Source organism: Elephas maximus, chromosome 27, assembly GCF_024166365.1.
Source record: "Elephas maximus indicus isolate mEleMax1 chromosome 27, mEleMax1 primary haplotype, whole genome shotgun sequence".
Lineage (NCBI taxonomy): Eukaryota > Metazoa > Chordata > Mammalia > Proboscidea > Elephantidae > Elephas > Elephas maximus.
The window spans coordinates 32,865,353-32,882,060 of NC_064845.1; the positions used below are offsets into that span (position 1 = coordinate 32,865,353).

A 16,708-nucleotide genomic window follows, 5' to 3' on the forward strand; every position below is an offset into this window, starting at 1 on the left:
TCCTTATCTTCTTCTCGTGTCTGTTGGCAGATGTTTTTCTCTTGCACCGCTTCACTGAGGGTACAGCCTTTCAAAGGTCCTAGCAATTTGCAAGCATTCTAGTTCTAACCCTTTGCCTCTCAGGGCTTAAGGGCTCACCTTCCATCCACACTGTGGGTGTGAAAACCCAAGCCCTTAAATTACTGTGACTGCTGCCCATCCTCTGTTCCCCCTTTCCCAAGGCCAGCAGCTCCATCACACCAGCACTCAGTTCTCTGAGTTTCAGTTTCCCCTTCATTTCTGACACCTTTCTTTTTTGCAATTTCAACTTTGCATTTAGAAATGTTTTGTTATACATCATCTCATATTAATAGGCGTCTGTCGTAGGGGGGATAGTCCACCATCTTCCCAGGTTTGGAACTCTCATCACCTTAATAATCCGTGCAGTTTTAATCTTCACCAAACTTTTTTGTCTGTGTGCGTTTTCCTTGGTGCGATAGATTTTATATATTCACACTCTTTGTTGATTAATGCCTATTGGGAGAGTGTTTTATTGTGTGAAATCTGCTTCTTAGTTTAATAAATCATTAGAATTGTAAATGTGAATAAGTTAATAAGTCTAAAGGAATTACTGTGGCGTTTTTCATGGCTATTTTTTTTTTTTTATAAGTTAAGGAGGTGCTTTTTAATCGTTAATTGGTTCTTCTATCTAGATTCTTTGCCTCGTCAATGTTAGTCACAATGGTGTGAGTGAATCAGAGCTGATGGAACTCTATCCTGAGATGTCCTGGGCTGTCTTGACCTCCCTTATTCACAGTTTACACAAGATGTGTTTATTGACTTATGGTTGTGGCTTGCTTAAGTTTCAACATCTACAGGTAAATGTTTTAATAATATTTAAAAATATATATATGATTGCATGGTTTGACAGTGCTATATTATTTTAAATTACAAGACAAAATTGAAGTCTAAAATTGGTATAAAATTTGGCTAATAGTATACTTATGTAGTACCTTTATGTGGTAGCTATTACTTTAAAAAGTATTTTCTTTCTGAAATAGAAAATATTTTTCCATTTGATGTTTCATTGAATTCCTGATATAATTACATATATACATATGTTGTCATGTGCCATCAAGTCAATTCCAACTCATAAAGACCCTACAGGACAGAGTAGAACCACCTCATAGGGTTTCCTAGGCTAAAATCTTTATGGGAGCAGATTGCCAGATCTTTTCTTCCGAGGCTAGCGGGGTTGAACACTGACCTTTCAGTTAGCAGCAAAGTGCTTAACCATTGCACCAGTGGGGCTCTTTACATATACATATACATATACATATACATATACATATACATATACATATACATATACATATACATATACATATACATATACATATACATATACATATACATATACATATACATATACATATACATATACATATACATATACATATACATATACATATACATATACATATACATATACATATACATATACATATACATATATATTGTTGTTGTTTGGTGTCATCAAGTCAGTTCCAACTATGGCAACACTGTGCAACAGAATGAAACACAGCCCAGTTCTGTGCCATCCTCACAATTGTTGTTATGCTTAAGCTGATTGTTGCAGCCACTGTGTCAGTCCATCTCATTGAGGATCTTCCTCTTTTCCGCTGTCCCTCTACTTTACCAAGCATGATGTCCTTCTCCTGGGCCTGGTCCCCCCAATAGCATGTCCAAAGTATGTGACACAAAGTCTCGCCATCCTTGCTTCTAAGGAGCATTCTGTACACATCCAGTAAAGGTTTAAGTAAATGTTGGCTAATAGCATTTTTATCATCTGCACTGCCTTGGTTGATTTATATATGTATACAGTTACCAATGAAATCTTTTATTTGAGAATGTTGTGTATTCGCGGCTGTGAATGTTTACGATTTTGCTGACTTAATTTTCTCCTTTATTATGTGTCTCTTGAATATATTTTACTCTTTTTAGTACTTTTTCACTCCACATTTCTGAGATTTTTAATGTATTAAGTAGGCGTTTAAATAAAATTTTATCTTAAATTCTTAAAATATTAATATAGGAAATTTTATTCTAATAATCAAGTTTATCACATAAATATATCGTGAATTTAAAACTCTCCTGATGTCATTCTGCTATACAATTATAAAATTGAAATAATTATAAATTCCTTTTTAAAAGTTCGTTGTTAGATGTGCAGTGACTCACAGAAAATAGAATGCAGTATTTTTCTTTCTTTTTCTCTAGGCTTGGGAAACAGTAAGATTGGAGTATATGGAAGGTGCGGCCGTTGTTTCTTCATATAGGCAAAGGCTAATCAAATATTTCACCATGCAGCTGAGGTACTATAAACATCTATGTTGTTCTTCCGTAACTCCTACAGCACGCTCTGCCTTTGTGTCTCCGAGCTCTCGGTTTATAACTTTACATATAAAAATTTGTTACGAAAGAGATTAAAGCCGAGCCCTATTCTGTTAATGTCAAAAAAGCAAAAGATGATATAAGTAAGTGTTTTAATATTTTGCTAAAGATTTAAACTTAACCAAAACTAATTCAGGATTGTTTTATTATTATTTTATGCCAATTAAGTAGATTAAAAAAAGTGTGTGTGTATCTGTGCGTGTATATTTGAGTCCATTGATGATTTTTTTTTCATAGTTCAGTTTTAGAAAAATGCCTTTAGAGTTTGGTTAGTGGTCCTGAATTTCACTGAACTTATTTGTATCATTAGATGGGCAGAGTTTCTGATTTGACCTGTCTTGGTACTAGATTATACTTTAAGAGCTAGGGTGTATGTTGTCCGTTTTTCTCCCATCAACATTTTTGGGAAGCCTTTGGAAGCAGTCCCGTTGTGGGAAGCCATTACTGAGTGCCGTCCACCCTCTTGTCACACAGTCAGGACAGAGTGACCTGGAGAAGCGCGGATGAACTCCCTTGGCTTTTTCAGCAGCAGGGAAGTAAACAGAAGCTGCAGGATTGCCTGCTCAATCTCTTTGTGTCTCAAAACCTTTATAAAAGGTAAGAAACTTAGAGTAGAACACAGAAGAACAGAGTTAAATAGCTGCTCAGTTTAACAAAGGAAAAAAATGGCATTTCAGTTTAAAAATTCATCCAGTTTCAGTGGTACCTGAGATACAAAGCAGTGTGGGAGAAGTTTTAACATAGTTTGGAAATACGCCGTGAGATCTGCTTTTTCCAAGAGGACACGTAAAAAGGGTATTGTTGCTTCATAAAATCAGAGCCAACATGCTTCCTGAGACAGCTTTATCCTCCAATTCTTGCCTTTAAAAACCAGAACAATAAACCCATCACTGTTGAGTCGATTCCAACTCATGGTGACCCTACAGGATAGAGTAGGTTGTAATCTTTACAGAAGCAGACTGCCACATCTTTCTCCCATGCAGCATCTGGGGGGTTTGAACCACCAACCTTCTGGTTAGTAGCCAAGCGCTTAACCACTGTGCCACCAGGGCTCCCGTTCTTGCTTTTAAGCATGTCTAAATCTTAACCACCCAGATAGGTGGCTCATAATGTCTACCCCTTAGGGCCTTCAGATATCTCAAAGTATGGCCTTAAGTCCAGACTTTGGGCTCTAAATAGAAGCTGACTGGCAGTGATTTTCAAAAAAAGGAATACCTTGTCATTCATAAGTGTATTCTATGTCTCTTTTGTCAGGACAGAATCACCATTTTATGAGCCAAGCTTCTGACCTACAAGCCTCATGAGGATTTTACTGCCTCACTTAGAAATGGAGTCATTTCTCCTGATAGAACTGCATACTTGATTTTGCTCCTGAGTGAACGCTCTCAAATTTCTTCATTGCACCTCTTATATTATTTCTGACCTCTATTCCAATTTTTCATGGCTGCTTGGAAATTGAATTCATTCTTTAGTGTACCAGCTGTCCCATCCTACTTAATATCCTCACAGATGAATAAGCTTACTTTTATCATTAAATTCCTTGATGGAAATGAAAAGTAGATACCCTGACAGTTTGCCTGTATTTCATTAGTTTTTGCTTTTCTACTTTTTATCACTTAAAATAATTTTTTGGATGAGCTCAGCAGTTGACTATCATGAAATGTCTAAAAAGGATTCAAATAAATTCCCATTAGTGAGCAACCATACTGATATCAGTGATAACAGCCATCCGGGGAGTACTTACCGTGTGGCATTATCTCCTTACAGTAACACCTGAGGCAAGTAATGTTGGGTTCTCACTTCTGCAGATAAGAGCAATGAGGTGTAAGAAGTCAGACAGCCTGCTCGTGGTCATACAACTGAGAAAGCAGTGGAACTTAGATGACCATCTCAGTCTACAGTTTACCCTCACTGCACTGTACTTGCCTACTAACAAATTATCAATAACTTGATAGGAATTCTGACATTTTCACCATATAGTGTGTTTTAAAATTTGTTTTTCATGAAATTACTGTTATTTGTTGCAACAGAGGACACTTTGCTGAGTTGCTGAGTTATTGGCAGTTTGTTGGCAAAGATAAAAGCGCGATGGCAACAGAATATTTTGATTCATTGAAGCAGTATGAGAAAAACTGTGAAGGCGAGGAGAACATGAATTGCTTAGCTGATCTTTATGAAACCCTGGGGCGATTTCTCAAGGATCTGGGTCTTCTCAGTCAGGTAACTTCATCAGGGAGTCAGAGACAGTGGGTTTTCCTGAGGTCTGAGGTTTACTCCTCTCTCCTTCTTCCAAGGAGCTTTCATTTGTTGTGCTAAGAACTTGAATGGTAATCAGATGACAGGTCTTAGAGCATTTCAATCACTTTAAATGGCCTTTAACCTTTTTCCAGGCTGTTGTGCCTTTGCAGAGGTCTCTTGAAATTCGAGAAACAGCTTTAGATCCAGATCACCCAAGAGTAGCTCGGTCTCTCCACCAACTGGCAAGTGTTTACGTGCAGTGGAAGAAGTTTGGCAATGCAGAACAGCTGTATAAGCAGGCATTGGAAATCTCAGAAAATGCTTATGGTGCGGACCATCCACATGTTGCTCGTGAACTTGAGGCACTCGCAACGTTGTACCAGAAACAAAATAAGTAAGATTTAGATCCAGAATACTCCGGTTTTATGAGGGGGAGTTTCAACGTTTTAATGTACTCATGTGATAGGCTTGTTTTGTGGCTATGTAACTTTTCCTTACTCTGTATTCTTTGGAATGCACCATGTTCAAATAATACTTCCTGGTCTGTTTTCACAGGCTAAACAGAGAAAATTAAAACTGCGAGACTCATTTCTGGTTGATAATGTGTGGAGCATAGAGCATGCATAGACTTGGGAGTCATAGTCCTGGGTCTGAATCTTGTCTCACTCACTGATGAGCTTTGTAATATTGAGAGTATGACTTAGTTTAGTACAGGGCTTGTCTGTTGCCCATGGTTCAAATCCAGCTAGTCCCCCATTGTATAAATAAGGTTTGAGTGGAACACGGCCACATTTTTTCATGTACATATTGTCTGTGGTTGCATCTGTGCCACAGTGGTGGAGCTCAATAGTTGTGACAGAGCCATGTGGTCCACAAAGCCTAAAAGATTTACTGTCCAGCCTGTTATAGAAAAAGTTTGCCAACCCCTGGTATAATATAAAGTTTCACATATTTGTTAGGCACCCCAGAATGGCATGTCTTCCTCTTTCAGAAATCATTTCTTCTGCTTCATCATCACTGATACATATTGGAACTTTTTCTTAACTTCTTAGAAGTATTATTTCTCACAAATTTTGTGTGAATCCCAGACATATATTTGACAGAAGAAGGTGACCTATGCAAATAAACTTTGGATTTTCATTTAGTTCATTTGCCCTTTAGAGATTCAAACAGCAGTCAAATGCCAGCTACTTGAAGGACTAGATTTGTATCGTCAGATTTTGTGTTATGAAGTTCTTTGTTAGAGATTTATAATTCCATATGAATACCACTTCTAGAAGCAGTGCTGTATTAAATAGTCAAAGGTTTTACAGTAGGTAAGGAGTACTTTCATCTCACTGAAGTGAGATACTTTGAACATGTATCTTTTGTTTGACTTACTTTTTTTTTTTTTTCTTAAGATATGAACAAGCTGAACATTTTAGGAAAAAATCCTTTAAAATTCGCCAAAAAGCTATGAAGAGAAAAGGCAACTTGGTAATGAAAGATTTCTTTTGTGTTGTGTTTTGAACCAAAGAGGAGAACAGCATCTCTGAATATCAATAATATAGGTGCATAAACCTCACATGTTTAAGAGTTTTAAATTTTAAAGTGACTTCTAGGAAAGTTCTAACATTTTCTTGTTTACGTGTATTTAAGTACCACTCTTACTGGGAAATACGATAGTAAACTTTTAAAAAGTGAAACTGAAGTTCATTGAAAGGTTCGACTTTGCAAGATGGACTTCAAAGCTGGTTCAATTCTTTTTGTTAAAGAACTGGAAAAAGAAATTTAGTTAATATTATATGTTAGATTCAAATGCAGAGAAATTCTTCCCATTGAGTGAAAAAGATAGTTTTCATTTTTCTGAGTTGCTGATAAAACCTAAACATTGCACGTTCCTTTGTTGTAACTTCAAATGCTATGTGCGGTTTGAAGTATCTGATGTTTAAGTGTTTAAAAATGGGATTAATACCTGCAAGTTAATTCTTTTTCCAGATCTTTTGAAACACTTTGTGGTATAGTTCACTTGGCTCAAAGATCTCATAATGAATTTTAGACTGTGATGCCCTGTGGAAATGTGTATTCTTAATTACCATTAGGCTAATTATGATACTTAAAATAATTGTCTTTTACTTCAAAGGGGAAAAAAGGAGAAAGGATTTTTTAGAGCCCAGAATTAAGGATTACACTTACTTAGTGATTGTTTTTAATGTTTGTGTCTGCTGCAGTATGGGTTTGCCCTTTTACGTCGCAGGGCACTACAGTTAGAGGAGCTCACCTTAGGTAAGGACACACCTGACAATGCTCGGACCCTCAATGAGCTGGGTGTTCTCTACTATCTTCAGAATAACCTGGAGTGAGTACCATAGTTAATAGTGAAAATAGGCATCCATTTTGTCTCTGAGATGCAAAGCTGTTGTACTTTTCTGTCACCTTTAAAGCTAGAAAAAATCATGCCAAATTTCATGTTTGATTTTATGTTGTGCACATAGCCATACTTAACAAAGATGCTGGCATTTTCTCTACTTTGTTTCTTTTCATATTGTTTCTTTAGTACTTCAAAAGTTATTCTGTAGCTTCTATAGTACGTTTATATATTTATGAAAAGTGATTTATGTAGCTATTATACATGAAACCTCCCAAAAGAAACTTGTGGTTAATGGAGAATAAAGAAAATATAGATGGCTGCTAGTTTTATTCAGTTTATTTGGACATAGAAAAACCAAAATGGCATTTATATTTTATGAAAAAAGTATGTTTGGACTTTTTTGGATGTCAGAAAAATATAACAAATTTGACACTTCTGGATGTCCAAAAAATTTAACAAGTGTTTAACCCACTTCACAAAAGGCTTTTTTATTTAGTAATTTTTAAATATTTTTAATAATTTTAAAAAATATTTAAAGTACTTTTAAAAATTATTTAGAACGAACCTTGAAGGAAGAGAGTGAGTGACAAAATTGTTTGTTTCGTTAGGCCTAATAATTATGGTTGTAAAACATTGGTGTTGGAAAATATTTATGGTGTTTAGCTTTGAGGAGTAGTGGAGAATTGAGGCAATCTGCCAGAAACACTAGCCCTCGGTTATCAGGAAAGCATTTTTCATTTTTGGAAAAGGGGTGGAAAGGATGGGGGTGGGAAAGAGAGAATTTTGAGTCAAATCCTTCGTTTTAATTATCTTGGCTTTAAGAATAAAAATGTTTCCGTTCTCTACTTAACTAGGGCTAGGAATTCTGACCACTAGAGGATAAACAGCTTCTCATCCATTTTGGGATTTTGTTCATAGCACAGCCGAGCAGTTTCTGAAGCGTTCCTTAGAAATGAGGGAGCGAGTTCTAGGACCAGACCACCCTGACTGTGCCCAGTCCTTGAACAATCTGGCCGCTCTATGCAACGAAAAGAAACAGTATGATAAAGCAGAAGAGCTCTACGAAAGAGCTTTAGACATTCGGAGACGAGCATTAGCACCTGATCACCCTTCTTTGGCTTATACAGTGAAGCACCTTGCAATCTTATATAAGAAAATGGTAAGCAGTCCTCGCACGCTTACGTGTTTTATAATACTCTTTTTTTTTTTTTTTTTTTTTACCAGTTAAGGCGTAATTACTATCAGGAAAATAATTTGTCATCTGATGGATAAATTATTTTATCTGAACATTTAAATCATATTTAATTTTTTCACAAATAGCTGATTAGAACATTTAAAAATATTATTTCACAGACTTACTAAGATTCTGGTTTGGTTTTGTTAAAATACATTCCAAATACAAATGCATTCATCAGCATTGTAATTAGAACTTGTTCTTTTATTATACTTCAGAAGTTCTGAAATTTCAGTAGTATTGAGTTTGTTGTGTAAAGCAGTCCTTCACATAACAGACCACTCAGCTGTCAGGGCTTAATGAGGGATCTTTTTAGTTGATTAAATGAGCATTTTTATTTCACCCTTTCTTGGCTTTGCATACAATTAAATGTAACCCTTTTTTTGCCATATAATAGTTTGCCATAGCCTTCTATAATTGGGATTTTTATAACTATTCTCTTTTTTTTTTTTTTTTAATTTTTATTGTGCCATAAGTGAAAGTTTACAAATCAGGTCAGTCTCTCCTACAAAAATTTACATACACCTTGCTTACACTCCTAATTCTCTCCCTGTAATGAGATAGCACAGTTCTTCACTCTCTCTCCTTGTGTCTATTCGGGTAGCTTCTGGCCCCCTCTGCCCTCTCATCTCCCCTCCAGACAGGAGATGCCAACATAGTTTCATGGGTCTACTTGATCCAAGAAGCTCATTCTTCACCAGTATCATTTTCCATCCCATAGTCTAGTCCAATCCCTGTCTGAAGAGTTGGCTTTGGGAATGGCTCCTGTCTTGGGCTAACAGAAGGTCTGGGGACCATGGCCTCCGGGATCCTTCTAGGTCCAGTTCTGACCATTAAGTCTAGTCTTTTTACGAGAGAATTTGGGGTCTGCATCCCACTAATCTCCCGCTCTTCCAGGGGTTCTCTGTTGTGTTCCCTGTCAGGGCAGTTATTGGTTGTGACCAGGCACCATGTAGTTCTTCTGGTCTCAGGCTGATGTAGTCTCTGGTTTATGTGGTCCTTTCTGTATCTTAGGCTCATAATTACATTGTGTCTTTGGTGTTCTTCGTTCTTCCTTGCTCCAGGTGGGTTGAGACCAATTGATGCATCTTAGATGGCCACTTGCTAGCGTTGAAGACCCCAGACGCGACTCTCTAAATGGGATGCAGAATGTTTCCTTAATAGATTTTATTTTGCCAGTTGACTTAGAAGTCCCCTGAAATCATGGTTGTAACTATTCTTAAAAAAAAAAAAGTGAGAAGCTGACCTTGACTTGGTGCAGTTACAGAGCTACATAGATAGTCCTCGTAGTTCCTGGGACCCTCTGGTTGCCCTGGCCCTGAAGTTGATATGCTAGTAATATAGAGTCCGTTGTTGCTGTTTCTGCCCAACTTTTAGTAGAAGGAAATAAATTTTTTTTTTTTTTTAAATGTGGAAGGGACTTAGGGGATGATAATATTCATTGCCTTAATATTCTTATTAGATTTCCCTTTCATTTTTTAGGGGAAACTTGACAAGGCTGTACCTTTGTATGAGTTGGCTGTTGAAATTCGACAGAAATCCTTTGGCCCAAAGCACCCTAGTGTAGCTACTGCCTTGGTGAACTTAGCTGTTCTTTATAGCCAAATGGTAAGTTCCTCCCACTTGAATGAATTTAAGGTATAAAAGGTAAACATGAGTTAGGCATAGCACAGTAAAAATAATTAAAGAAAATGTAAGGTTATTATCTACTTGAGAAGTTATTGAAGTTGCATTTGTAGGAAGATGGTCCCTTCCTCTTATTGTAAAACGCTGACTTTTAGTTTACAGTATAGGCTTACTATTTTATATTCTGGAAGCTCCTACATCTCTACATATAATATTATTTTTAAGCTTGTGGCATTTGCCTGTGATGGGTAAGGAACAGGTGTGGTACCCACTGGCCAGTAAAGAAACAGGTTTGTGCTTAAATTGCTGGACTAAAATTAAATTTTCTGATTTTCTGTTACAATGCTTTTCCCACTATGACTATTCATTAATTAATCTGCTTATCCAGATCTTTTAGGGATGTTGATGTTTTTGAAGCACTTAACAAAGTAGGTCAGCTTAGTCTAGAATACATTAATAATAATTTCATAAACCCAAGGTATTCAAGTGAGCATTATTACTTTTTTTTAATAAGAAAAAACACATTGAAGCCTTGCCGTTATATGAAACAGCATTAAAGATTTATGAAGACAGCCTGGGCCGGATGCATCCTCGAGTTGGAGAAACGTTAAAAAATTTAGCTGTGCTTAGGTAAGAATTTTTTTTCACTTCCCTGATACAGCCCAACTCTCTTTAGGGACAGCTTTAATTTGACTCATCATAGAAAACAGAACATATTTACTGGAGAGTAGGTTTTTTCCTGGTGGGGGTGGGGGGTATTGTTGTTTATTGCTCTACTTCAAGAGGTAATAAAGTAGTATCCAGAAGTGAAGTGAAGGGTGCATATCCTGCGGAGAGAAGCGTATCATGGATGGTTCACGTTTATAACATTGCTAGCTCTGCTGTCCTCAGAGCTGATTTACCATGAAGTACATGTTGACTTTCTTGCTCATTTGTGTTTCTCTCACAATGCAGAGTAGCTAACTTCCTTAGCAATTTCACTGCGTCCATTACTACATGATGTTCATGTTGTCCATATGAGACCCTGAAATGTTCCCCAGAGGTATAGATGCTGAGTGAATGCACTGAAAAAAGAAAAAACATTGGAAACTAGTCACAACTTTTCTGTACTCTATAAGGTCACTTACAGTTGTTAAGAGGTTACAGTAATTCTTATTTTAAGAATTTTTTTTTCTCACAGTTATGAAGAAGGAGATTTTGAAAAGGCTGCTGAACTATATAAAAGGGCAATGGAAATAAAAGAAGCAGAAACATCACTTTTGGGTGGAAAAGCTCCTTCACAACACTCATCAAGTGGAGACACGTTTAGCTTAAAAACCACCCATTCTCCTAATGTCTTCCTTCATCAAGGACGAAGGTAATAGCAACAATGCCCAGTCACCTTAGGATAAATAAGAAACATTTGAGCATTAGAATTTAAAACTTAAAAACAACTTCTTAAGAAAATTCATTTTTATTTGTGTGATTTAACTAATATTTGTATGAAGTTGTATTGGACTACATTGATGTTTGAATTGAGATTGTGTCAGTTTTGTTTGAAATAATTAACTTGCCTATCCTGTGGGATCCAAGGATGTAGACATTAGAATTTTAAGGTGACATGAAGGGTGGATTGGTCTTCTCTGCAAGAACTGGCAGAGCAGTTAAGACGAGGAATTGAAGAGTTCCATCAGTCTTCTCACCTCTTCAGAGCTATGTTAGCCTTGTCTTGCTTTTAGTCTGGCCCCATTCTCTACCTCAGAGAAAAGTTTCGAGGGATTAACGGATGTTTATGAAAGGTTTGAATTGTCTTCAGTGAAAAGAACGAGTAGTGAGAATCCTTGATTACTACCTTTTTTTATTTTACCTTTTCCTTGAGCAGATTGGGCCAACCCCTTTGCATTCTTTGCTTTCTATGTTGGATATTGTTAATTACTGTGTACTGTGTATCTGCATAATGTCTGAAGTCTTTAACACAGTAACAGGTCAAACTCGTTGGCATTCTTTGACTCTTCGCGAAATAGGGACATGACATTATTAAGTGGCCTAAATCTGTTTCTTCATTTACCTCAAACTTAATCTGCCATTTTTATACTGAAAATTAAGTACTTTTTATAGATTTTATAAATGTTACAGCATTTTGGATGTTTTGTGCTGTTTGATGTATTTATATATAATTTTTTAAATCGTAATAATTTTAATACTTAAAAGATTCCAATGTGTATTAACTGTTAAGGGTGAAAGATATAAAAACCATACTTCAGTGTTTTAAAATAAAAGTGCAATTTTAAGTTTTTTTCCACTGCCAATTATACAAGAGGGCTACGTTCTGCATAATTAAAAACTTTACAACAAGACTTGAATGTTGCCATTACTGAGTAGTTTCCTCAACTTGAGGAGCTTTGCTGACTTTCATAGGGCTTCAGTTAATGCTGTCTACTAAGGCCTGGCTGCTCACAGGGTGGTCCATGAGCTTATGAAAAATTCAGACTCTTGGGCCTCCCCCCAGACCTACTGAATAAGAATCTGCAGTTTAGCTTGATCCTCAGGTGATTCTTATTCACCTGTTTGAGAGGCAACGTAACTTCTCTACATAAGTAGTTATATTGCTTAGCATATACACTGTAAAACTCCAAGGCACTCTCCTGAGTGCTGTCAAATTGATTTCAACTCATAGAGACCCCATGTGACAAGGGTAGAACTGCCCCATAGGGTTTTCTAGGCTGTAATCTTTAAGAGAGCAGATCTCCAGGTCTTTCTTCCATGATAGCAATTAACCATTGCACCACCAGGGCTCCTTAAGGCACTATAACCCAAAACCTATTTTTTTTATTGCCCTCGAGTTGATTCCAACACATAGCAACCCTTTGGGACACAGTAGAACTGCCCCCATAGGGCTCCCGAGGCTGTAGATCTTTACGGAAGTAGACTGACACCTGTCTCCCGCGGAGCAGAGCAGAGTGGCTGGTGGGTCTGAGCTGCTGATCCTTTGGTTAGCAGCCGACCACCTTAGCCGCTGCACCACCAGGGTACTTCTTAAGGAACTGTGGTGACTTAAAAGAAATTATGTAGGATCTTATGAAATAAGCATCCTTCCCCCTTCCCCCTCCTGGGAGAAGTGCAAGGGGAAAAAGGAAGATAAAATGTGACCACAGCTTATCTTTGTAGGTTTGCCAGCAGTGAAAGCCACAAAATCATTAAATTTATATACCAGTGATTTTAGAATTCAGCTATTAGAGGCTGAAATTTGATTATTAGTAGTGTAAGTAATTTAGTATATATATGTTTCAAGTTTAAAGTCTTAAAAAGCTGCCTCAGGAAATAATTTGAGATCAGTACTCTATAACAACCCTGAAAAAAAGGAAAAACCAGCTTAATATGTATTCGTTGTTTCTACAGAATTTGAACTTGAAAAACATACAAAAAGCAGAAACTTGTATTACTCAAAGTGACTTTATGGTAAAAATTCACTATAGTTAGGGACGATTACTCTAAAGTATGTATTTCAAAAAAAATAATGTATTTGGATCTTACTGTACTACCGACTCAAATGTTTTCATCTAGAATGCCTACTTAAAAAATTAAAATAGCTGGGACAAACTGTGTGTGTATGTGTGTTTGAGGTTCTCAGATAAGAATATCATGTTCACAATGTAAGAGACACCTATTATATATTAATTAGTATATTAATAGGAGCCCTGGTGGCACAGTGGCTAAAGCACTCAGCTGCTAACCAAAAGGTTGGTGGTTGGAACCCACCAGTCGCTCTGCAGGAGATGATGTGGCAGTCTGCTTCCATAAGGATCTACATCCTTGGAAACCCTATGGGGCAGTTCTAAGTTCTACTCTGTCCTACAGGGTCACTGTGAGTTGGAATCAACTCGACGGCAGTGGGTTTTGGGGTTTTAGTGTATAAATACAAGACACCCCTTCACAATGAAAAAGGTAGCTTTCAGACAATGCAGTTATAAATGTGAGTTGGTAGTATCCAAATTATGGTAGTTATAATCTTCATCAATTTTTACAGAAAACAGATTAAAAAAAAAACATGATTTGAGGAGGTCAAAGTTTTTCTAATAAATACTATTAAATGGTTATTACCTTTTGTGTTGGTCATTGTGTTGGTAGGTATGCAAAGAGTACTTTTATGAGAAGAAACCCGTAATAATATTTTCCCTACCACATAAAAACATTTGAGAAGTACCACAAACTCACTTCCATTAACAATGAGGAAGGAATTAAAGCTGAATGTACTGTGTTTTACCATAATTTACAGCCTCTGTGCTTAGGCAGCTTTAGGACTGCTTTTCCATCTTTCACATCAGAAACAACAGCATTTACAAATCTGATGAAATATGGATTTATTTATTAATGCAGTATGCAGTGAGGATTAATTTCTCACGCTCAACTGCTACCTATGTTGGACTTCTTAGGAAACCAAGTTCATCTGAGGAAAAACATAAACCGGATGCAAGTTTTCATGGCATGTAGACTGTCAAGAGAGCACTCCAGGTAGCGGCAGATAACAGTTACCAGACTTTGGTAAAATAATCCAATAAATATTTTTTAATTAAAGATCTTAAACCAAAAAAAAAAAAAGTTACATAAAATTTGGTTCAACGTAAGACCCCAATAATGATGTGGTGCCACGTTAAGAGCAGATAAAAGGTCTTTAGAAAATGGTAGGTTTAGGTACTATGCCTTATTAAAAAATTATAAATAAAACCTTACCAAATTAGTATACTAGAGTTTCCAAGGAAATAGAATTATTTTAGAAAGACTGTATTTTTGAAATTCAGAACATTTCTACTAACTTGGAAAGGTATTTTACAGATGAATGCAACCATGTCTTTTAAAAACGGTAAATGACCTACCAAGACAACGTAAGTTTCAAGAGTAGAACAAACTATCCCCCCGCTTTCCTGACTTCAGTGTAAACATAAGAATCACAACAATATTCTACAGCCACAAAATGGATAAATTGAACATAGGTGATACCTGGGCTGAGATCTGTTTTCAGAACTTTATTTTACAAGTAGGTAATGTACTTTTAATTTTTTACTAACATTTTTCTCTTAGAGATACAGTTTAGACATTCATATCATAAAGCAAATACTCATTTATCAAAATGACATACAGGTGTAGCTATGACGCTATTTATTGGTACCCAAATCATTAGAAACTTTATTTCAGCCAAGGCTCTCTAAGCTTTCATTATTTGTATGCAACTCCAGGAACACCAGTTCATCAATTTATGGTTTAGTGGTCACGAGTAGATACATGTCAGTCATTGCAGAGGCAATTTAGGCCTCTTCTGTTATGCCCACCATTCAGGACAAACCTTTTTGAATAGTTAACTACCTAGAAAGTCAAATATAAATGAAGTACAACATTCAAAAGTCAACCTATATGATGGACATTAATCTGGTTGATTTTAGCCTAAATTTATCTGTTGCTCCTCAGTAGAGTGAATCCAGATACATGTTCCATAGATGCAATGACTTTTTTCCATTGGTCAGTGAAGAATAAAATAGTTTGTACTTTCAGAAAGCACCTTTGTTTTTCTGTCCATGAGAACAGCTTCCTTTTTATTTGCCCTTGCCTTCTTTGTTTCGAATATATAATACTCAGGTTTACAAATTTTTCCAGTGACTACATTTCAGCCTGCACGTCATCAGGAAGCACGTGAGATGTTTTTATTTTAAAGGTTAGCTATTTTAAATTCATTATTGGTCAAGTTAGTCATGGGCACTTCTCTTACAGAAAGCAATTCCAAAAACAATAGATACTTGCTAGCTCTAATCAATACTTTGACCTTCTCCCTTTATTTGTGGATCACGTGATACTTTACTGTCCATGATCCTCAGATAACAAACCACATGGAATTTCTGGAAAAATAACAGAATACAGTATCGGACTGGTCCAGAAAAAAGAGGCCAACACATTTTAATGGCTAAGTTTTCAATAAAATTCTTAACTGTCTACAATATTCCTTTGAAGTAAGTTTTCTTATTAGAGTGGAACATGAATTTTAGAATTACTGATTTGGTTGGAGGGGACATCAAGCAACAGTCATATATAAGTCATATATTTCCCCAAAAGATAACAATTAAGTGAAGATTATCCATCAGTTAATGTTACCTTCTGTAAAAATATTCGCCCGTCAGTTTGTCATACTATGGTGGCTTGCATGTTGCTATGACGCTGGAAGCTATGCCGCCAGTATTTCAAACACCAGCAGCGTCACCGATGGTGGACAGGTTTCAGCGGAGGTTCTAAACTAAGACTAGGAAGTACCTGGTGTTCTACTTCTGAAAAAATTGGCCAGTGAAAACCATATGAACAGCAGCAGAAAACTGTCTGATACGGTGTTGGAAGATGAGCCCCTCAGGCTGGAAGGCACTCAAAATTTGGGGAAGAGCTGCCTCCTCAGTGTTGAGTCAATCTTAATGACATGGGTGGAGTAAAGCTTTTGGGACTGTGATTTGCTGATGTGGCATAACTTGAAATGAGAAGAAACAGTTGTAAACATTAATAGTAGGAATGTGGAATATACAAAGCATGAACCTAGGAAAACTGGAAGTGGTCAAAAATGAAAGGGAATGCATAAAGATCAATATCCTAGGCAACAGTAAGCTGAAATGGACTAGTATGGTCCATTTTGAGTCAGACAATCATATGGTTTACTATATCGGGAATGACAGGAGGAATGGCATTGCATCCATTGTCAAAAACAACACTTCAAGATCTATCCTGAAGTACAACATTGTTAGTGATAGTATAATATCCATACACCTACAAGGAAGACCAATTAATAAGATTATTAAGTTTATGCATCAACCAGTTAA

The 16,708-nt window shown here is 36.6% G+C and overlaps 1 protein-coding gene across 5 annotated transcripts in view; it reads left to right on the forward strand.

The window, feature by feature from the left end:
• Window positions 1–13,944, forward strand: part of NPHP3 (nephrocystin 3) — a 46,771-nt gene extending 32,827 nt beyond the window's left edge. The window contains exons 17-27 of one of the 5 annotated variants that reach the window (XM_049870874.1): window positions 693–857; window positions 2,260–2,354; window positions 2,908–3,030; window positions 4,464–4,653; window positions 4,824–5,065; window positions 6,072–6,147; window positions 6,882–7,009; window positions 7,940–8,180; window positions 9,738–9,863; window positions 10,396–10,511; window positions 11,062–13,944. In XM_049870874.1, the coding sequence (XP_049726831.1) occupies window positions 693–857; window positions 2,260–2,354; window positions 2,908–3,030; window positions 4,464–4,653; window positions 4,824–5,065; window positions 6,072–6,147; window positions 6,882–7,009; window positions 7,940–8,180; window positions 9,738–9,863; window positions 10,396–10,511; window positions 11,062–11,242 (1,683 nt within the window). In that variant the 3' untranslated portion in view covers window positions 11,243–13,944. Of the gene's footprint in view, window positions 1–692; window positions 858–2,259; window positions 2,355–2,907; window positions 3,031–4,463; window positions 4,654–4,823; window positions 5,066–6,071; window positions 6,222–6,881; window positions 7,010–7,875; window positions 8,181–9,737; window positions 9,864–10,395; window positions 10,512–11,061 lie in introns of those variants that run through there. The other 4 variants (XR_007515673.1, XR_007515672.1, XM_049870875.1 and 1 more) reach the window with 4 other exon arrangements.
• Window positions 13,945–16,708: the final 2,764 nt, after the last annotated feature.